The sequence below is a fragment of the Leptodactylus fuscus genome, chromosome 4 (assembly GCF_031893055.1).
Source record: "Leptodactylus fuscus isolate aLepFus1 chromosome 4, aLepFus1.hap2, whole genome shotgun sequence".
Taxonomy (NCBI): Eukaryota; Metazoa; Chordata; class Amphibia; order Anura; family Leptodactylidae; genus Leptodactylus; species Leptodactylus fuscus.
Window position 1 is genome coordinate 122,696,826 of NC_134268.1, and position 24,122 is coordinate 122,720,947.

General features: G+C 38.0%; 1 protein-coding gene across 1 annotated transcript in view; it reads right to left on the reverse strand.

Annotated features, from left to right (window-relative positions):
* Positions 1-24,122, reverse strand: part of LOC142200556 (dynein axonemal heavy chain 5-like) — a 384,102-nt gene that overhangs the window by 193,117 nt on the left and 166,863 nt on the right. Inside the window, exons 42-48 of the mRNA XM_075270991.1 lie at positions 15,382-15,569; positions 14,319-14,513; positions 13,692-13,826; positions 11,208-11,397; positions 8,677-8,894; positions 5,917-6,228; positions 2,069-2,158 (exon numbers count right to left, since the gene is read on the reverse strand). Of these exons, the coding sequence (XP_075127092.1) occupies positions 2,069-2,158; positions 5,917-6,228; positions 8,677-8,894; positions 11,208-11,397; positions 13,692-13,826; positions 14,319-14,513; positions 15,382-15,569 (1,328 nt within the window). The remainder of the gene's footprint in view (positions 1-2,068; positions 2,159-5,916; positions 6,229-8,676; positions 8,895-11,207; positions 11,398-13,691; positions 13,827-14,318; positions 14,514-15,381; positions 15,570-24,122) is intronic.

Consider the following 24,122-nt stretch of genomic DNA (forward strand, 5'->3'; position numbering starts at 1 on the left):
TCTATATACACTATTTGATCAAAAGTATCCGGACACCTGGCTGAAAATGACTTACAAGTTTGTGGCGCCCTCCATCGGTAATGCTAGAATTCAATATGGTGCTGGCCCACCCTTAGCTTTGATGACAGCTTCCACTCTCGCAGGCATACGTTCAATCAGGTGATGGAAGGTTTCTTGGGGAATGGCAGCCCATTCTTCACGGAGTGCTGCACTGAGGAGAGGTATCGATGTAGGTTGATGAGGCCTGGCACGAAGTTGGCGTTCCAAAATATCCCAAAGGTGTTCTATAGGATTCAAGTCAGGACTCTGTGCAGGCCAGTCCATTACAGTGATGTTATTGTCATGTAACCACTCCGCCACAGGCCGTGCAGTATGAACAGGTGCTCGATCGTGTTGAAAGATGCAATCACCATTCCCGAATTGCTCTTCAACAGTGGGAAGCAAGAAGGTGTTTAAAACATCAGTGTAGGCCTGTGCTGTGATAGTGCCATGCAAAACAACAAGGGGTGCAAGCCCCCTCCTTGAAAAACATGACCACACCATAACACCACCACCTCCGAATTTTACTGTTGGCACTACACACGCTGGCAGATGATGTTCACCGGGCATTCGCCATACCATCGCCATGCCATCGGATTGCCACATTGTGTACTGTGATTCGTCACTCCACACAACGTTTTTCCACTGTTCAATCGTCCAATGTTTACGCTCCTTACACCAAGTGAGGCGTCGTTTGGCATTGACCTGCGTGATGTGTGGCACCCAATCACCTGACCACGTTCGAAGTCCGTGAGTTCCGCGGAGCGCCCCATTCTGCTCTCTCACGATGTCTAATGTCTACTGAGGTTGCTGATATGGAGAACCTGGCAGTAGGTGGCAGCACAATGCACCTAATATGAAAAAGGTATGTTTTGGGGGGTGTTTGGATACTTTTGATCACATAGTGTATGTTTATTCACCAGGTACCATGATTCCTTTGATGGATGATCATAAATTCTATAAACTTATAGCTTATGGTGTGCAGGCTGCTTCTGGGACTGCAAATTACAGCATACATAGGAAGATTTTTATCAGTCCAACACCATTAAATCTCGTATCTTTATTTCACATATTTAAAAACCTATTGGAACCTGACAGTCACTGTACAGTATGAGATTGCAAACATTTACTATAATGAAAAATTAGAGTCCTTACAGTATGCCTAACATTTAACCCTTTCACTACATACCTCTAGTAGCAGGAGAATTTTAATCATCATTATAGCCACTACAGATCCAGAGCAATTAGCTGTTAAAAATGCTGTCGGAAATTGAGATCTGCAGGTGTGAGACCTGCAGATCTCCAGTCTAAACTGCATTTCTATCTGCAAAATTGCTCCTGTTCTGTCAGGGCTGTCATGATGATCTTTGTAGCATGTTAAAGAGTCAATTCTTTCCTTCTTGAGAGTCCTGACAAAGCAGCATTATAAGCAAAGGCATTTTAAATATTTCCTTGGCTACTCACGTGTGTTCCTGAGAGGATGTAAGACATATGTCCTTGGAAAGGAAAGGGTTAAACAAACAGCATAAATCAAACATACAGTGTGTGCACATGACGAAACAAACTATTTATGGACACTGTATGACTTGTTTTATGCAATTCTTAGAAAATTTTTCACTTCTTTAGGCTCTATCTGCAGTTCTCCCTGAGCTGATGAGTGGAAACTAGCCATCATACACTGTACACAGTAAGTAGAGGAGAATCTGTTCTATGAATGTCTAGAACCATTCTGGACATATCAAGTAGTACTGACCTGTACTGATGTGAAAAAAGCACTTTGGCTTTGATAAAAATCACACTTATCTCCAGCATCACACTAAATCTGTGTTTCTGATGCTATTTCTCTTTTGCTCTGTTCACCCCCCCCCCTCTCTATTCATAGACTTTTAAAGACACGTGTAATCTATTGACTGATGCAATGCTTAATGAAAAGTTAGTGACCGTTTAAGAACATTCAAGAAAAGTTAATGATTGACATCTATATTTCTTTCATGTGTGTTTTGAGATACTGTAAAAGCAGTATTCTTACCTGGAGAAGGTCAATGGCTTGCCTAATATACATACATTCCAATATCTGCATCTTTGGAGACACAGCAGTGAAGACAAAATTTATCAAATCCTATGAGGAAAAACAAGACAACACTGAGTAAGTACGAAATTTGCTCTCTCTGTGGTGGCACCTCACCTATGCTCACTAGAGAAAAAAAAAATCATTGGAGTTTTGTGTAATAAACTAATGTAAAGATGTATATTTTTTCAGAACAGATTCATTCTATCATGATCAGCATGATAAAATTTTGACTTTACAAAGTTTTCATAAGTTCTTATATTTTTATTGACAAATACATCAAGAATATGCAAAGACTGAATTACACAGTGTTGACCTTTATTTTTCAAGACTCCTGAAATTTACCCTGACATGCAGGATATCAGTTTCTGGATGAAATGCTGAATGATGGCAACTCATTCTTGCCTAACCAGTGTTTGGAGTTCATCACAATTTATGTATTTTTTTTGTTTTGTCTGTGTGCTTTTCGAGGATTGACCACAGGTTCTCGATGGAATTAAGGTCTGGGGAGTTTCCTGGCCATGGACCCACCCGATTTCAATGTTTTTTTCACCGACCCACTTAGTTTTCACTTTTCTCTTGTGACATGCGACTCCATCATACTGGAAAAAGCATTGTTCATCACCAAATTGCTCCTGGATTATTGGGGGTAGTTGCTTTTTTAGGATGTTTAGATATTTTTTATTCAGAACAGTGTTCATAGGCAAAATTGTGAATGTTGATGAACAATGCTTTTTCCATCTTGAGAGAGTCCCAGGTCACAAGATAAAAGTTAAATTTTGGGTCCATGGCCAGGAAATTCCCCAGATCTCAATCCCATTGAAAACCTGTAGTCAATCTTCAAAAATCAGATGACAAGCACCACTTAGGCTTAGTTCACACGTAAATAACGTGTGGCTTATTTTGGCACCGGAAAAAAATGCTTCCTAATTAGGAAACATTTTTTTACCTTGGCATGCTTTTTGTGGAGTGTTTTTTTGTAAAAACCGCTTCCAGGCGGTTTTCCCATCCTTTAAGAGAACGGGCCGCAAAAAACGCGTTGCGTTTTTTACCACGTGGGTTTTTGTAAAAAAAAGCGACACGGAAAAATCTGCTAGCAGGAAAAAAAAAAGCTAGCAGTCTACATAGACTAATATTGTATGGAGGCGGATTATGACGTGGATTCTGCTGTCAAAATCCTCCTCCATGTCCCCGTGTGAACTAGCTCTTAGACAAGAATGGTTTGCCATTAGTCAAAATTTGCCCAAAAGCTGATATTAAAAAACAGTTTAGATAGAGCACACACTTCACCTTGTGATGAAATAAATGTCATATATTTGTATGGTAATTTTTCTTCTACCTGTAATAGGACTTTTTTTTCCCCCACAAAATCATAATGTTGTATTGATGTGATATGACAGAGTTAATGTCTTACTGATCAGTCTGTATGTATTTCTTGTTGTACATCTATAAGACTGATCACTCTGTATTTTTGTATACTTTTCTATACTGATCAGTAGATAAGCATTTATTCAGATTCCTGTACCATAAATGGTCATGTTATAAGCTGACCACTCAGACACTCACCCATCATGTTATAAGTTGACCCACCACAAAGGTACTATAAAAACTATATGCCTATTGTTGTAGTTAGTCTTGGTTGGAATCCTAAGAAAGAGGGATGTCCAGCAGGTCTAGAAGTCATTGACTGTTGCGTGTATATCAGTGCATGATATATAATGTGGCTCCCCACCCAATGAGTTATCACATCATTTGTAACCACAGCTAAGTATTATCTATGTTCATTTATGAAATACTTATTATTTTATTATATTCTGGTGTGATTATAGTCATTCTTTGACCATCTTTGAGTTACCTTGTTATAACAACTTGTTTGCCTATAATACCTAACATATCAAATTTGCTTATATGCATGTCTGAAACGTTAAAATATTTGTATATATTTCTTAGGCCGCTGACGAAAATTATTGGCCTCAGCAGTCACATGTGGCAAGGACTTCCGCCACAACAACTCCCAGCATGCATACTTTCTCTACTGTTCTTTGAACTCCAATGGAATTTAATGGAGCATGTTGGGAGTTGCACTTTCACAGTAGCTGGAGTGTCGAAGGCCTTAGACCAGATGGTCTAAAAGACCATATATTTTAGCAGCATTGGATTTTCAGTGTTTTTAGGTTTACTACATTGTATGCGCTTACATAAAATGATTCCCAGGCAAAACTCCACTGTAGGAGACTAGTGCCTTCATTTTCTTCACCCAGCAGGCACAAAAAAGGAATTTCTATTCATTCACAAGCAAGCTTAAAGTCTTTTGCACGATACCTAACCTAATAATTGCCCCTACGTATATATATATATATATATATATATATATATTTGTGTCCCCAAGTAATTTTAGGGTCAGCTGATTAAGAAGCCACTTGTGATGTATACACCTACATTAAATAACATGCAATAATGCACATTTTCCAGAATCAAACATAAATGAAAATAAGGTGAGAAAAGGCATGGGCTCTCCTATATGCTTACAAACTGAGTGAGAATTACTCATCTAAATATGCCAGAATCCCAACTTCATTTCCTCCAATAAAAATGTCCCATATGCTTTGTACCCCATTATTGTGCTATTTTTGCAGGCCATTTCACAATGGGGTGTATCTTAAATAGGTAGCAATGTACACCAGAATTGCCTTAAGTGTTTGGCACAAACTTGTGATGCAAAATAAAGCAACTAGTATGAATTATAAACTTAGTCTAGGCTGTGTATAGATGCACCAAATTTATCATCCAACATTAGTCCCTCTAATAAATCTGGCATATTACTAGACTGTCTAGTCCAAGTTAGCGCTGTCTAAAACTTTATTGATCAATCCACCCAATTTTATTCATTTGAGGGTTTCACAAGAATATTCTGCAAAATGTCAAATGATTAAAACACGCCCTAGGGCCATTATATGAATCACAAAAAAATTGTCCAAATTTATTCCATTCAATCCAATCAAATAGTGAGAACAGATTTGATCTGTTCTGCGTCTTGAAAAACTGAAGTGTGAATCAAAAATTGACATTATAGTCAAACAATATACTTGTTGAAGGTAAGAGCCTTCTCAGATCTAGTAATCTTAATGTATATAAATACAGATGTCCAATTTGTCAATACAGCAAAATGGAGTTTACAAATTGGCAGAAGTTAGTGATAGCAAAATCTGTTATTAGTTATCCCATTTCAAAGTTCACAAAAAAAAAAAAAAAGAAATTCAGCTCTGTTACATGAGAAATATTATTTTAAAAATGCTCAAAATTCTGCAATAATTTAATGTAGAGGGGAATGAAATTAGAGAACAAGGATTTCTAGATATATCGCTATTCAAGTGAATGTGGTTAAACTGCAATAACAGGTGCAGCCTATGGAAAAACATTGGGAAAGAACTTAGTTTATATTCTACTTAAAGGGATTCTATCATTAGAATACCCTTTTTAAACTAAATACATGTAGGAATAGCATTAAGAAAGATTCAAACAGCACTGGGGGCGTCCCCAAAGCTACTTAAAAACTGTCCAGCAACGCCTCTGTCCTCTTCTCCGCCTCTTCTCTCGTGTTCCCATCATGTCTAATGCTGAACAGCCCTTCTAATTTAACATGGTATTTTCATACATAACCACAAAAACACACAAAAAAGGAAGTATAGTGTAACATGCCATAATACATAATAGTCAAAATACAGTGATGGTAACAAATACAGATAAAACTGATTACAACAGAACCTAAGATAAGTGGCAAGAAAAAAATATAGCAGGGTAGAAATTACCTGGAAGACACTGTCAAAGCAATTCCATAGAACTTCATGCTGAACGGTGGGTAGGGTCTGTAACCAAGCCTTTAGCACAGGTCTCCAGTCTAAAACAGAAGAACTCATGAACACCATTCCATTACGGGATACAGTGGCTGGAGAGGCATTATCAATGTTGTGAGGCTCAAACACAATTTTACAATTGGGTGCCATTGGAATACGGTCCCCATTAGCCAAAGTAAGAGTTTTGTTATCATCCAGAACAGAGTTTAAATTCTCAATCCATATAGCATCAACAGGTCCATCCAAGACTATCCATATGTGTTCTCCCTAGTAAAACAAAAATTAAATTAAATTCATTAAATGAAACCATATAAATATTTATTGAAACTCATTTACAAATTCAAGATGAATTACACAGGATTGTGTTCCAATTGCAAGTCCTACAGTGGAAATTAAGTACATTGGTGCAGATGATAGGGAAATCAATACGTTCATATATATTCCCTATATGTGTATACATTCTTTCAATAACTTAAGCTTGTAACATGCATCTTCAGGTCAGCTTGACCCATATTCCATATTAATCAGAATATTTGCAGACATAATACCGCACCCCATAATAAACAGCGTAATAAAGTGGCTGGAATAAAGTGATAAGATGGATATTAAAATAGCTTAAGATGAGACTAATGGAAAAACCCATGTCAAAATAGACTTTGTTATGCCACGCGGTAAGGTGACTAAAACATACACTACGTAATGCGCACTGAGTTAACCTCATCATCAGATGTCAGAACAGTTAGAATATTCATGATTAGGGGTGGGATATTCTTATAATACTCATGTATAGAAATTGCTGAATCCTAACGGGTAATGATTACTCAATGACACACCCATATACGCCTACCGAGATAATGATTACTCTATAATACACCCTGTATGTACGCCCACTTCTTTGGGTATAAGAAGAGATGATTTGTTCAATAAACTTTATGCTTTAGCTCAGATTCATCTTGTTTCTGTGTCATTGCATCACTGACGCTCCGGAGTGTGACGTAATTTGGAATCCATCCAATATACCTATTGGTCTGACTTGAGGACCACCATGACACAGATTTATTAAGCAAAATGCTCCATATTTATTATCTGTTTTAGACATTTGTCAGAAAACGAGCGTGTTGTGTCAAAAAGGAGGTGGGCCTTAAGATGATACAATGTGCACCAAAATTTGGATATATGTCCTTTAGCCAAGGACAGTGTGGCAAGGAAGTAAAATAACTAAAATAATTGATATGAGCAAATTAACATTGATTAATTGAGCTGACTTTTCCTTTCGTTTATTTTTCAATTACTTGCCCAACCGAAGGTAGTATAGACAGTTTAGAGCTGTAGTAGATTTATCATCCAGCATCAGGCATTATAAGAAATCTGGCAAATTTTAGTCTGTCTCTGCTTTGTTTAGTAAATCTGCCCCAATGTGTGCACCAAATTTATGCCGCCTTTTATACCGGCAGATTTACATCTGGCAACAAGCACTGATCAGGATAGCAAATAAGCGCTAATTTAGCTCAATTTACATGACACAATCATCAGTACTGTATAATATTTGGTTGGGGTTGGTTTTGACACATACAGCATCATTATTGTTGGCAGCACATCCCTACTTATATAAATGGATGTGCTGACAAGGACAAGGAACGTTCATATTGGTATTCATTCATCCAATTATTAGCCCAAATAAAAGGGCATTCAACCTATGTTTAAAGTCAAGTGTCTTCAAAAAGGGATGTGGCCAAGAGCAGTAATAAAGTACAGTAAGACTGGATTCACACCTGTGCCAGGTCTCTGTTCAGGGATGCAAGCAGGACTTTTCTCTCCCAGAAAAGGCATGCCAGTAGGCATCACCAAGTTACCTTTGAGATGTGCTGTCCATTCCCTGCCCATCCACTGTATCCTGCACATACACATCCTGCTGCTGCACCATAGGGTGGGCACACCCTAACTCCTTGCAACTGGAAGGCTAACATGCCTTTAGGCCTTTCCCAGCCAATCCCAGCCTGGTTAATTGTAGGTCCAAATCATTGCTGGTTCCTGTGAGCGTTACCATCGGCTTATCCTGCTTTATGTGTTCTTTGTTTCAGACTCTGCATCTGTCTGTTAATCCTGATCGGTCTGTTACCTGTTACTGACTTTGGCTTGTTCTGACTATGCTCAACTCTTCTCAACCAGTTTAATCTGATATTTTATACTGATTCTGTGTCCTGTATCTTACAATCTTCTGTCTGTCCCTTTGGTGCTGCACATCACAGCCTGTCCCTGGTCAGCTTCCACCTATACTGGGACCATTCTGAGAGGTTGCGATTGGGTAGAGTTTCCACAGCAAAGTTCCCATCCCTGTATAGGAGCTAAAGGATGAAAACCATAGAGGCTAGGTAAATAACTCCCTTGGGATTGACCCAACGCAAACCTAGTCAGGCAGCACAGTGGGTCCATGATCTGCTTTCCATTGCAGAACCATACTGAAGGCACGCATGCTATGGCACAGGTACTGTACACAGGAGTACAAGTTGGTTCAGAGAATTCCCTCAAAGTATTTTTGACCAGAAACTTTATTTTAAGAGGATAAATTATTCACTAATGGAGTTTGTTCTAATTTCTATTTTAGAGTTTATATTTCGGTTTATAATACAGATTATTACGTTAGAACATTTTATATTGATATCTTTACTGTACACTTCTATTCAATGTTTTGACGTCTTTACTCGATGAGCTCACCTTCTTCGCTTTTAATGTTTTTCGCCACAAAGTTGAAAATATACCATCTGTCCAGTCATTTGTGGCCACATCAAGTGTGCCAAACATCTGAGAGGCTGTGATCGCCTTAGGGTTCATTCTCATTTCCTTGTGAGGGGCTCCACAGTCAGTCATTGCTTTCATTAAGACATTAATGCATTTGGTTTTGCCTGCACCACTGGGCCCCAATGTCATCATTCCTACAAAACAACGCAGCGTTTAGGTTGAAACCTAGGCTGTTGAATGAACCTAAATTATTATATTAGAGGACTGATGAATGAAATAATAGAATCCAGACAAGAACTTGTAAAAGTTGTAAAGAAATTTCTGTTAACAAATCAACTAATGTATCAAACTCCATTCTGGCTACAAAATCAATAAGACTGTAATTTATTTTAGAAAGTTTCTAAATTATTAAGTCAAAAGAGATTGTATCACAAAATGCGGCATTTTCTTTGAGAACCCAATTTGTTTGAAAAGCATTCATGAACATCCAAAGCAATTATCCTCTCGCGGAGAACTTTAAAATAGCAAATAATGTATTCTTGTAATATGTCAAAGTCTATTTACTGCTCTTCCAGGTTTATTACAGCATTGTGTACAGAATGCTAACGTAGTCACCAAATCAGGGGACTTGTTTCCAAACTACTGACCAATCTGTAGCAACATTCATCCACCAGCCGCTCCTCACAATTGCACATCACAGCAAGATTTTGTCTTAAATAAGTCGCTTTGTGTAGAATTACATCGTATTCTATACTGTATGCAACGTTTCAGGATCCCAAAGACCTCAGTAAAAATCTTATCCATACCCACAGACAAGATTAGCATACTTGTTGCCTATATTTTGCAAAACTTTGCTTTATTCAGGATGTTTCCTAGGAAAAATTAGTGCTCCACCAGAGGAAAGGAAATTCCTGTACCATGTATAGGGTATAGAGTAGCTACCTACAGGTGCCATTATAAAGACAACTTTGATCCTTTTGAAGAAGAGATCATTTGGAAATAAATGTGGACCTCATACAGCTACAGTAATTTGCTCGGATGTATTCATCTAGGTAACAGTTATCAGCATGGAGACCGGGATAGGAGAGACTTGTGCTGCTGCTGCATTTACCTCATATAACATTGCCTACGCATTGTATCACAGTCTCTAATTGTAAAATGCTTGTAAAGTGGAAGCAGAAATCTTGAAAATGGTGAGGAATTGAAAAGTTTCTTAGAAAGATACAAATGTTTGATACTTTCCATGTATTTATAACTGCAAACAACTTATTCTTTTACATAAATATTTTCTTATTATTTGCTTTCATCGGCAATGTCCTTCTATAGAAATGGCAGCGCCATAAGCGTCTATTATTGTGGTATGTTCTGCTCTCTGACAATACAATTCTACCTGAGATAATATCACTCCAGGCTACAATGCTTTTTCTAAGGGGCTGATTCATCACGGTTTCGAAAAAGCTGCAGCTGTGTGTGATGAATCAGCCTCAGAACGTAACAGAAGAAGAGAGGATTTCAGTTTATATCAAATAATCTGTATTTTTTCTATTTTATGAATGTTCCTCCTTTGATTACAAAGAAAACAATGAATTACATTTTGTGATACTCATAACTTAAAACCATAATATAATATATCAGTAAGACAAACAGGATTATACCATTATTCTGTCATACCCTGTAGCAAGATAGAACTACTTTACTAAAAACACCACAGATTTGCTATTCGCATTGGTAATACACACAACCTTTACAATACCTGATGTAATACATTCTACAGCACCTGACAGACTAAAATAGTATTATGTATGTTCATTCTATACACTCATCTAACCAAAATATACAGGACAATTATAAGTATTACTAGTGAATACAGATTAAAAAGACAACTTCTAACCACTCAAGAAACCTCACCTTCTCATTACACCAATGCCACAAACTTACTAATCTGCTACATTGTCCATAGATCAAGGATGCAAATACTATAGATTTGATGCTTAGTGCTCTCCACGTTGCTACATTCCCTAGGCAGATAGCCACAGGACTGCATGGCAAAGCAAGAGGATACATCATAGGAAGATTTACTAGTTACTAGGCCATAAGGGTAACAGGTAGATTGTGAAAAACTCAATTAACTGTGTTACCTCTAGTTATCACTGTGTTTGGACAAAGCCATGGAAGCTTTAACTGCCCTAGCTGCAAGTGTATTGAAAATGTCAAGTGAAAACTATGTGAACCTATAGCCTGGGTCATATAATGCAGATTTGGTGCCGTTTTTGCAGTCAAAACCAAGATTGTATAAAAATCAGCAAATTCCAATACAACAGTGAATAATCATTTCACATCTGTCTGACATAAAATCAACAAACTATTGTTAAATCAAATATGAATGAAATAACAAAATTCCATAAATATTAAACAAAATTGAATCGTGGATCATGTCCATTTCTATAATAAAGCAGAAACCTGTTTGAGATATCCTGCTCTAAGTAGAGCACATTTAGTATTCTTACCATGCCTGACTCGCTGTGTCTCATACAGTTGGATAAGTTTCAGAATCCAAGGAGGATGATGGATAAGCCCAGCTTCTTCTGTCTGCTTCTGAATGGCGGCTTCCAGTTCTGGATATCCAGCTTTATCCAGAGTTATTCCAGGAAACAAGTCATTAATCAGGCTCATGAACAAAGGTTCATCTTCATCCACCTAGAAATAATATTGGTCTATTTAACATATAGCTAAAAAAAAGATGCATTAATATAAAGCAGTAACGCTAATGTGTTACAACTAACCCAAATGAGAATATTATATGTATTTTATGATTATACTCAAAAAATAGGCCACTACTGCCTTTGCTCCAGACCCCTGCATTTACACTGGGCTGAAAACGCACTCACTTTTATGATATGGAATAGCATCTCTTGTCCTCATATGGAAACTCAATGGGGTCTGCGCTTTCCCTGGACAGTCTGCTGGCAAGTCAGCAAAATAAACAACTGTCCTGGCTGAAATATGATTAATTGTGATATTTTTTTTCTCCTCCAAAGATCCATTTTTGAATGTATAAATGTTAAAGAGATTCTCATTCAAACCCCATTTTTAAGACTAACATGTAGGAATAGCCTTAAAAAAGGCTATTCTTCTCCTACCTTTAGAAGAGCCGACTATGTATGTCAGCGGCCATTTTCTTGTGGCCACTTACAAGACAATGGCCACAAGCAGCCACAAGAAAATGGCCACAGACAATGGCCACATGTAATTGGTCACAAGAAAATGGCTGCTGACATGCGCAGTCGGCTCTGCCCGATGGCACAGCTGACTGCACATGTGTGACATTTAAATCAAAAAGAGTTTTCTTGCAGCACTGGGGATGCCCCAGTGCTGTTTGAGCGCAGGGGTCTGCCCCCAGTGCTGCATCTGCATGGGACCGCCCTCAGTGCTGTGAGAAAACTCATTTGCATACTGAAGTAAACCGGGATATCTACCGAATGGCGGTGCGAAGAAGACTTCTAAAGGTAGGAGAAGAAGAGCCTTCCTTAAAGTTGTTCGAATGGATTTGAATGATAGAATTCCATTAAGGTATCTTGTATCACCAGGATAGTTATTCCCCTGACATTAGGGTATCTCACAGTCCCTTCATGCTGGCAACTGTTATGTATTTCTCTCAGTATCTAATTCTAGGATACAATCTATTTAATAATGAAGATTTGTATAGGTGACCAGATTATGCTATATAAATGTATTTCAAAGGTTTTGTACCTTTGCCATATATACATTGTTATATTGAATTTCAATACATTGATAAGTCTTTTTGACTGGTTATTTTCTGATTTTGTTGATTATGATACGTGGCATGATACTTTGCAGTTTATGTTCTCCATTGCCTATTCTTCAAATTGAATTATACATAAACTAAAACAATAGTGAATGTAGGACAAACAATAATCAATAAGCAACAACCTGTGCAGCAATAGAAAAAAAGCTGTCAGTCATTGGTGAGAGGGCAGGGGTGGAGGGGGAAAAGCCCCAGCTCACGAATACCAGGGACACCTGGCTCACAACATGATCATTTCACAACTGTTCATTTCACAACAAGCTGTTTACAGACAACAGATACAATGCTGATATCAGCACGCCTGTCACTACCTTACATCATTCCTCTCTAAGGAGACATATTCCTTTATACTGTGAATATAAATCTTTAAAATATTAAATTCCATTTTTTAAAAACTTGATATACTAAAATAATGCACATGAAAAAGTCATAATAATCTGGACATCTGTTTTCAGATTCAGGTGCACTGGGCATGTGCCCAATAAAAGTAATAATTCAAGGACAAGTACGTGGCCATGGGTCAGCTTAATCTGCATTACTGGGAAGAGAAGTACACTTATATCAAAATATGGGAAGGGAAACTTTAGCACCTATACTCAGGAGAATTCTGATGTATATTGGAGGATGGGGCCAGCACTTTGATCAGAAATATTCCCTAGCGCAGAACTTGCAGCATAGAACTAATATATATATATATATATATATATATATATATATATATATATATATATATATATATATATATCTTAATAGAGAAAACCACAGCTCTTATTACATGACCTATATTAAGGCAATGAACATGAGGACAAGGTACCCTATAGACCTAGATGAAAATTATACCTTGGTTAAAAAAATGATTACCAAGTTATTCTCCTGCCACAGAGCAACAGATTCTATAACAGAGAAACAGTACTGAAACTGTATAGTGATATTTTACATTATATGTCAAGAATATATGTAATATTTGATATCTTCTTCTCAAATCACAACATGTAAGAAAGGACAGGAAGAACAGCATAATACAGAAATAGTGTAGGAATAAGATAATATATTGTCAGATCAAATGTGGTTTCCCTGCAAATCTGTCACTTGCCATGTCAACACAATGTCGAATGGCTGGTTTCACAATCTATAAGTAACTATAAGTCAACCTAAGGTAACATACCAGCTTTGACAGGTTCATGTCACGCAGAACTCTCATTACAACAGTCTTCTCTGGCTCTTCAGGGTTGGATCTTTTCACTGCCCCCAGAGTTCGAAGGACAGAGAGAATATTCCTCAATCCAAAGTCATAATGAACCTAAAGGAATAGAAATTGGATAAAATAATGTAATACAAAGTATATAAATATACATATACACACACTTAAATATGTTTACTTATTGCTACATGTGCATATCTTTAAATACTGGAACATTTTTTTCCTCTAATGGGAATCATTGCAATAATTTGCCGCAAGTGACAAGAACATAGTGATCTTACAATTTACAATCTATCGTAGTTATACTTGTCACAGCAACGCACTTCTAACTTTCATGTCAACAAATATAATAAGTAGAGGAAGAATTTGATTTAGATGGCTGCATTTGAAATGAATTGCTCAGTTATATGAATATTAGCATATACGAGATATATGCAGTTCTGTATTCAGTACATCTTACTAATGTCTATGCTGTATGTATGAGACTGGTGTATTGTTGTATAGGATAAAATCATTTGTTACCATCTACAAGTAAGTATTGTAGATTAAGCTAGTCTCAAACTTCCTATTTTTCCATATTGCTGAACCTACCTGCTTAGATAACTGTTCCTCACACAATTTGTAGAGGGTATAGAATTTACGGCTGAGGATTTGATTGTCTCGAAAACCAGCACTGGCAAGTTTTACCCTCATAATAATAGCACGATCTGGTACCATCATGGCCACTGTACGAAACTGAACTTTTAGATTTTCAGGGAGCTCTTGACGTCCTGCATATCCTGGATTCTTTAGGAAGGAAAAGTAATAGTTACAAGCAATAACACGTTTCCATATAGTGAGAGATGTCAAGTCATTTACAATAAGAATGTGTTCAAGGTGTCTCCACTAGGTATCTAAGTAAAGGCCTTGTCATATGAGAGAGCAAAAGAATACAAGTACTAATTGTGCCTGTCAGTGTGCTATACATTAAGGGAACAATAAGAATTTAGCTTTGTAACATAATGACAATGCATCTTCTCCCTGCTTTTTACTTGATATTAAATCAACTGACACCAGGAAATGGCAGAGAATAAATCTACCAACCCTTAGCTCTTTTCTATGTTGATTCCTGCTAACAAATAACAACCTATTGTGTAAGTTGCTGTCTACATGATGTTCAAGGTTATCTGGTTTTCCTATGAGGATTTCACATTTCAGTTTGTAGCCACATATGGCATTTACATTCACATTCTCATCGTTATGACTGGCACTTGTTCTCACTTTAGCAATACTATCTCAAGGTGCACCAGGTGGAGTGAAAGATGCTGATAGACTTACAATAGCTGAAGGTAGTTACATACAGTAACAAAAGTGATTCAAGGAAAGCACCATCTCTGTACATAGTTTTTAGTGGAAAGTGGTGGTCAGCTAGTTAACTAGTCAATCTTCATCTGCTACATTATTTAGTCAGAGATAACTCTTTTTCCCAGTCACTATCTTCTGTGGCAACCACACATATGTTTGCACAGCAATCCCTAGAGAGGGCCGTGTATCAATTTGTATCTATTCGCTATTCAGCACCATAATTATTGGAAACAACCGTGATACATTTGTTGATACAACTTTATACAAATAGGAGATTTTAAATTTGCATGTTGTCTGGAGATAAACATACCATGGTTAAAAATATTCCAAATTCTCGATCCATGTCCACTACATCTCCATCTGTAAATATGAATTGGTTTTTCTTGTTTTTCTTACATTGTAAAACTATGTAAATTTGTTGTGCAGCCACTGATAGAACAGGCAGCTCAATGCGATTGAATTCATCAAAACATCCCCAAGCTCCAGACTGTGCCAAACCTGTGCCAAACACAAATCATATAGAGCATTTATATATATATATAGTAAAAAAAAAAAAAAAAAACTAAAATGGATGCTTTCCTGAAATGTAGAAAACAAGTTAGAGAAAACTTGATGGTATGACAGATACCCCTGGAAGTGCAATATGAACACTTCTCAACATAAATTTATTCTAATTCAGTTTAGTGCATTACATTGTATAGCAGACTCTGCAGTGAATTTCTATTCATACCTTTGCCACAACATGCTTTCAGTACTTGCAATTGCCCAAACCAGGGGCAGCATTAAAGGGGTTGTCCCATTTCAAGGATTCTAGCTATACTGGTAGCTTATGTAAATTGAAGACCAAGGTATCCCTGCCCTGCCTTGATCCCCTCCTCCAGCTCTGCCCACTTTTCTCAAGCAAAAATGTACTGTACCAAGTGGCACCATTTTTACGACAGTATGACAACCTGCAATGTAAATTTCTAATAAAGAGTATTCTACTGGACAGTGACATTTGTGACGTCCATAAAGTCTTTACTACATCCCTACATGCCAAAAATTAAGATATTTTCTACTGAGAATTGGAAGTTCCAATTACAATCCTACACATTTTTCCTGCTTTTCCTTGATATTAGTCCATGTACGTTTAGACAAAGCAATTTCTTAGTAGTATCAAGTACATTAATTCCATGTGCTGTGTGACAAATCTTATCGCCATCACATTTAACAACCAAGATTTTGTCTGTATAAGAGAGAGTAGAATACAAGGTGTGTATTGTGCAGAGTTCTCTTGGGGTTTACTTTTTCATGATAATATGACCTTGGACCATTCTCTGCTTTTTCTTATAATATGGAAATGCTTTTCCATTCAGTTCTTCACTTAAGCTCTTAAATACTTCCATCAAGACATATTCTACTTTTCTTACATTAAGAATCAGAAAGCAACAAATTAACAAATGATTGCAGATATTAGTTAACCCTTGTGATACCAGAGGAGACCTGCTCTATACTACCAGCTTACAGTTCAATTATTGCTGAAATTTTACATACATTAAGACTTCGAGAATACAAGAAATGCCACCTGAATTAGCCATTACAATTACTTAACTGTTCTGCTCGCTAATCACTTCCAATATATCCGCACAGCATCGAGAACAATCTACTGAGCGCACATCTGAATATTATACTCACTACTTAAATGGGACGCTAGCCACTGAATTATTTATCAGTATTACAGTCACTTATACTGAAGGCTGGAATATACTGTGTATACTCTGCAGAGGTTTCTAAGTAAAGACCTGATCAGCAGTTAAAGTAGAAATACACCCTAGGTTTGGAAGGTAAGATTAACTTATCTTTAACAGTAAAATATTAAGCCTCAATGTTACTAATGACCTTGGACTGGTGCTGTCATAACCCTACCAAACAGTGAGTAACAACTGAATATTTTTCATCTCAACCCCCCTCCATGCAGCTCCATCGGCGGATACCCCTCTTCCCTCACATCTGCGATCTCATGGCACAGTAGCTCTATCATGTAAGTTGTATGGAAGGGAAGAAATTTCTCCCTCTTCACTTGTACCCTTTTTTTGGTAACTACTCGTTTCCAATGTGTTTATTCCCCAGGCCCCTTCAGGCTGTGGAGCAAGACTGAGAAATATAACGTGCTGCATTTTAGACATCATAGTCATTGGCTTTCCTAAATTGCTAAACATCTGGTGAACAGGTCCCTCTCACACAAATCCCTCAAGAGTCTGCATGTGCCTGCTCAGGCCGATTTACTACTCCTTATAAGACTTCTACCTACTGTTCATGGCCTTACCCCACTGGATTACAAACCCTCATCCCCTCAAGTGGGAACATGATCTGAATCTCACCTTCTCGTGGTTCCATTGTGATAGACTTTTGAAATAGGTACATAAGACTTTAGTGGCTGGCAAGTATCAGAAAGCAGGTTATAAGTTGCTGGCCAGATGGCACCACTTTTCTTCTAAGCTGCAAAAAAACGTTTCATCTTGGCTTCATTTTTGTGCTGGCTTTGTGGCTCTGTGGATTTTGGTATTAAAAGAGACTGAGCAATATTTAGGAAAGTATAGAGCATGCACTCTCCAAAATATTCTCCTTGCAATTTCCTAACTCTACTACCTTTTATATATTTTAGCACTTGGATATCCCAATATAGACCTAACAGCGCAGCCGGTTCGTGCCCTAGACAAAGATGTATGTAATATCTATATAAGTTTCTGCCAACACCATTTTCAGCAGACACTAGCGTATATTTGTATGCATGCTTTATATTTAAAAATATAAAGAATTTAAAAAAAAATAGAAAGATTGTTTAAAACAGCATGTGGCAATGATATGGCAAAGGATGGCACCACTGAGGCTCCACTTAAAAGGGTTGTGTAGTTTAGAACACCTATTTTCACATATCCTATCTGAGAAATCTAAGTGGGCAAAGGTTACATAGAGTTTCTCTTGCTATGGAGGAATTGGTTTGTTTTGTATTATGCAGACATGCCACTGATTTGAACAGGCACCATATAATGCTTAAAGGGGTTTTCCCATCTCCCTGTCTCAGCAGCTTTGCCTGCTATCTCTTCTTCTTACTTCCTGTATTCTTCAGAAAGCTACTAGAAATCTAATATAAATGCAGATCAAATAATAAGTGCAATAAATGTATTACATATTACACAGGTTTGTATAGAACACTTACCATGCTTCTACAGAGAACGGACTCAGTGGTATATTTGTGTTTTCAAACAGAAATGGATGTGTAAGTGAAAAATTACAAAAACTTCACTTTATCACTAAAGCAATACCTCAAATGTGGTCCTAATCCGCTGTATGGGAACATGGGGGAAAGGCGTGGAATGGGAAGAGCGCTATTTGGCTTTCAGAGGACAAATTTTGCTGGAATAGTTTTCAGGTGTCATGTCACATTTGCAGAGCCCGTAAATTAACAGTATAATGGAAACCCCTCAAAAGTGAGCCCATTTTAGAAACAACACCCCTCAAGGGATTTCTAAAGAGGTATTATCCTTTTGATCCCAAGAAAGCATAAAATAAAATTAATGTACAAAGTGGAAATTGAAATTTTTAAAGAAATATGCCATTTCAGTGCCAATACATTGCGCCCACTTTGCATCATGCACTCATAAAACTATTAAGTGGGCTATCCTGACTACAAAAACACTGTATATGTGGGCATAAACTGCTGTTTGGGAACACAGGGCTCAAAAGGGAAGCAGCACTGTGCTTTTTAGCTTTTGGAATATAGAGTTAAAGGGACTTTCTGGACGCCATGTTGTTTTTAGAGGACTGGAGGTGCAAGTAATTTAGAATTCCCCAAGAAGTGACCACTTTTTGTAGAAGCAATTTTAGGGTCTCTGTAAATGTGACTTGGCATCCAAAAAACAAAACAAAACAAAAAAACAACTATCTAAATCTGCGATCCAAAAGCCAAATAGCGTGCTTTTACATCTGCACCCCGTTGTGTGCCCACATACATGATACTGTTGTACCCAGGATAATGTACTTAATGTCATATGTAGGTATAAATTGTTGTTTGTGCACACAGCCGGACACAGAAGGGAAGGAGCGCTATTTGGTTTTTGGATGTCAAGACACTTTTGCAGAGCCCCTGAATTGCTAGTAAAATGAGTCTGCAGACTTATAACCCCGATTTGGAAACTACATCTCTCATGGGATTTATCAAGTCATGTAACAAGCATTTTTAACCCTTAAGTGTTGCATTCATTTTGATTCCAGAAATGAATGTGCAACTTTAAATTCCTTCAGGGATGTAGTTTCCACATGATCTGCTGCCCTCTGGTTTTTATGTGTGTTTGTCAGATGTTTTTATCACATACAGAAATATACTTGCAATCATATTATGAGTAACAAAAGCTTATATTGACAGTTAGAATGAGTTACTGCAGCAAGTCAATATTTGCAGTGTTGACCCTTCTTCTTTAGGACCTCTGCAATTCTCCCTGGCATGCTCTCAATCAACTTCTGGACCAAATCCTGACTGATAGCAGTCCATTCTTGCACAATCAATGCTTGCATTTTGTCATAATTTGTAGGTTTTTATTTGTCCAACTGTCTCTTGATGATTGACCACAAGTTCTCAATGGGATTAAGATCTGGGGAGTTTCCAGGCCATGGACCCAAAATCTTTCTGTTTTGTTCCCTGAGCCATTTAGTTATCACCTTTGCTTTATGGCAAGGTGCTCCATCATGCTGGAAAAGGCATTGTTGATCGCCAAACTTCTCTTGGACGGTTGGGAGAAGTTGATCTTGGAGGACATTCTGGTACCATTCTTTATTCATGGCTGTGTTTTTAGGCAAGACTGTGAGAGAGCCGATTCCCTTGGCTGAGAAGCAACCCCACACATGACTGGTTTCAGGATGCTTTACAGTTGGCATGAGACAAGACTGGTGGTAGCACTCACCTCGTCTTCTCTGAATAAGCTGTTTTCCAGATGTCCCAAACAATCGAAAAGGGGATTCATCAGAGAAAATGACTTTACCCCAGTCCTCAGCAGTCCACTCCCTGTACCTTTTGCAGAATATCAGTCTGTCCCTGATGTTTTTTCTGGAGAGAAGTGGTTCTTTGCTGCCCTCCTTGAGACCAGGCCTTGCTCCAAGAGTCTCCGCCTCACAGTGCGTGCAGATGCACTCACACCTGCCTGCTGCCATTCCTGAGCAAGCTCTGCACTGCTGGTAGCCCGATCCCGCAGCTGAAACACTTTTAAGAGATGGTCCTGGCACTTGCTGGTCTTTCTTGGGTGCCCTGGAGCCTTTTTGCCAACAATGGAACCTCTCTCCTTGAAGTTCTTGATGATGCGATAGATTGTTGACTGAGGTGCAATGTTTCTAGCTGCGAAACTCTTCCCTGTTAGGCCATTTTTGTGCAGTGCAATGATGACTGCACATGTTTCTTTAGAGATAACCATGGTTAACAGAAGAGAAACAATGATGCCAAGCACCAGCCTCCTTTTAAAGTGTCCAGTGGTGTCATTCTTACTTAATCATGATAGATTGATCTCAAGCCCTGTCCTCATCAACACCCACACCTTTGTTAATGGAGCAATCACTGAAACAATGTTAGTTGGTCCTTTTAAGGCAGGGCTGCAATGATGTTGAAATGTGTTTTGGGGGATAAAGTTCATTTTCTAGGCAAATATTGACTTTGCAAGTAATTACTGTTAAGCTGATCACTCTTTATAACATTCTGGATTATATGCAAATTGCCATTAGAAAAACTGAAGCAGTAGACTTTGTAAAAATTTATATTTGTATCATTCTCAAAACTTTTGGCCATGACTGTATATATATCAAGCACCAGAATCTAGGCCACACTCCTCTTCCTCCCTACTTGTAACATATCACAATCTAATTGGTACCATTAGTAGGCATATTTGGGTAACTGACACTATTCATACATGCCAGGTTTTCTATATCATGAGCTAGACCCAACAAATGGCTGGATGGCGCATCTACAGTGTTGTCTGAAATCATATTACCTCTGTCAGAGCAACCTCAATTAAAAATGGATTTGCAGTCTAACAAAAAACCTTCAGAGAATACGTACATTCCTGATGGGAAATAAAAGGTCTTAAGATCTCAATTAGCATTGAGAACAAAATAGTTCCACAGATCCTGAGAAATCCTATTCTACCCACAGAAGCAAGCTTGACTAAATGGGAAGCTCCCTTAGGTCCCCTCCTTCTTTGACTTTGGTTAAATTGTCAGCTTCTCTCAAAGATCATATTCGTAAGGTGAAAACCTTTTCAACCGATCCAGAAATTGAGCGAAAAGAAAAGGGACTGTATATCAATGTAGAGCAATTTATATTTCTCACCAACATTTTCAATTCCAGCGCAACCTGGAACAAAGTGTATAACAATACTGTGCAACAACTTTCGACATTGACACGTCTGACACTGATAGGGTGCATTCAGACTACGTAACGCCGGGCGTGTATGAGAGCCGTACACGCCGGCATTACGGCAGACTGCCGAACACTTCCCATTCACTTCAATGGGAGCGCTCGTAAACGCCGCTGTTACGAGCGCTCCCATTGAAGTGAATGGGAAGTGTTCGGCAGTCTGCCGTAATGCCGGCGTGTACGGCTCTCATACACGCCCGGCGTTACGTAGTCTGAATGCACCCATAGATTGAACATAAGTACATTCAGGTCTAACAGAGGAAGTGAGAACAGTAGATCTAAGAGCAGGGGTGGTCGTTATTCAAGACAGGACAGATAACAAGCTGCACCAAAATAAGCCATTTTTTAACCCAGGGCCCACCTATTACACATTATCTTCTCAAGAGTCGTAACAATCAGCAGAATGTGGAGGATACATGATTACATCAATATCTGATGGGGGATATGGGTGACCATTCTTTTGTGACTAGTGAGGGGGAGTCTAGTAATATTGCGGATGATGAATTACAAGTCATTAATTTATCAAGCTCCCTGACTACTTGTAAAAAAGAGATTCTGTCTAAAGATTTGTTATTTGTACCAATGACGAGATATAATGAGTTTACTTGGATTACATGAAAATAGTGAGAGAAATTCATGATGTTATCAGACAAAAAGAAATGTCAGGAGTTGGGGATTGATGGAGAGGATCACCCTAAACTGAACCTCTTACAAGAGTTATGGGAAGAGGTACAAAGGGCGAGTATTTCTTTTATGAGCTTCCATTCTAAGAGCCACAACCCCCCTCCCCTATTTTACTGAATATTTAGACATATTTGAAGAAATGGTCACCCATATTCATAATTTTTTTCACAATTGATTTCCATCCTAATGGTCAGAGGTTTCCGTGCACCCCGCGTCATATGATACCATCTGAACAACGGTCAAGGTAGAGCGATTTCCGTTTTTTGTATACCCATATTCATACCCCAATCTGTGGATAGATCTAGGAGAAGTAGAAGTAACACCAGTAAAGCTAAAATGGTTATATATGACTTCCTGATCACTTTTTATTCCACATTTTGTGACATGAGATGGCAAGAAATCAGTTACTTCTGGTGTTATTTTGTTTTTTGTTTGGTTTGGTTTTCTAGCAACATTAACCATGCAGGTTAAATAATAGTTTAGTTTTATTGTAGGGCTTGTTATGGACCAAATGTGTGCAGTTTAATTGATGGGAAACTTATAGGCATTTTATGGAGATTTATTTTTATTTTTTTACTTTTTTTGGTCCCAATAGGGGCAATGAACCCCTACTATACACTACTATACTAGTATACACTATATATATATATGTACACTATATATCGGGTTACTAGGCCAACCCCTTAGATGGTCATGATTGATCGCTGCATCTAAGGAGCTTACAACCGCGATTAGAGCTCAGCCCTAGTCACAGATATTACAGGAGGTGTCAGCTGTTTCTTACAGTTGAGACCCACTCTTTATGTCATCCGCTCAGCTTCTGAGCAGTTGACATTACTATAATATAATAATGTATCGGTGTACTAAAGCGCATATTTTTATTTTGTGCTATTATGTCATGGTGCGGAAGGGGTTAAAGAGACATAAATCAGAAAAAAAAAAATATAGTGTGAGTACATGACTCGTAACACTATTTCTGGACATTATATGACTTGTATTCTGCGTTATTTAGTACCTTTTTTTCCTCATCCATCTGTAGTTTGCATTCTACTCTGAGCCGGTGGGTGAACATTAGCTACCATAAACAGTTTATAGTAAGTAGAGCAGAATCTGCTCTATAACTCTTTCTTTTACTCAGAAACAGCCCCAAGAACTATATATAGGAGGAGAAACGGCCTGCACAATTTTCAGAGTGACAGCCTGATAAGAGCAGAAAGAAAAGATATTACAAATTTTTTTACAATTAATTTAAATTTGCTGTGGTGTCACTACACTTAAACTGAATATTGCAACAAACTATTTAATATCAAGGGGCCCTAACGTGTATATTTTCTGAAGGAAACAACATCTAAAAGAACCACAACTCTGTAACAGAGTACTCCATCCATTCTGAGCAAATATACAAAGAAATCCTCATGCTAATGGAAATTTCCCTTTTAAGAAAGTATTATCTATAGGTTGCTCACAATTTAAAGGGGTTGTCCAGGATAACTATAAAACCCTTCACTAATTTAAACACCCTCCCTCCTCCTACTTTCTAAATTACATTATTAATCAAAAATGTATATGTACCCATATCACTGGGGCGGTCATGTGACTTTCCCAGGGGCATTTTCTGATTATCAGGTGACGATCCGTATCCCTGTAAGGGGCTTATGGAATAATTGTGTCATTTGTCTGATCTTCTCCTGCCATCTACTGCCGAAAGACTAAATTGCAGGGCAAAGCTATTCACAAAAGAACTCCCCTACAGCTCAGAGAAAAATGGTATATTCCAGGGAGGAAAAGCGTGTGAATACAGGAAGCTGCAGGCAGAAGGAGACACATGTCATGCTAAGAGGACCTGCTGCAGGTTGCTGTGCCCAGTAAGGACTTTCCTTTGATAAACAAAGGCCCTGAGAGACTTCACTATTCCTGCCTTGCTTGTA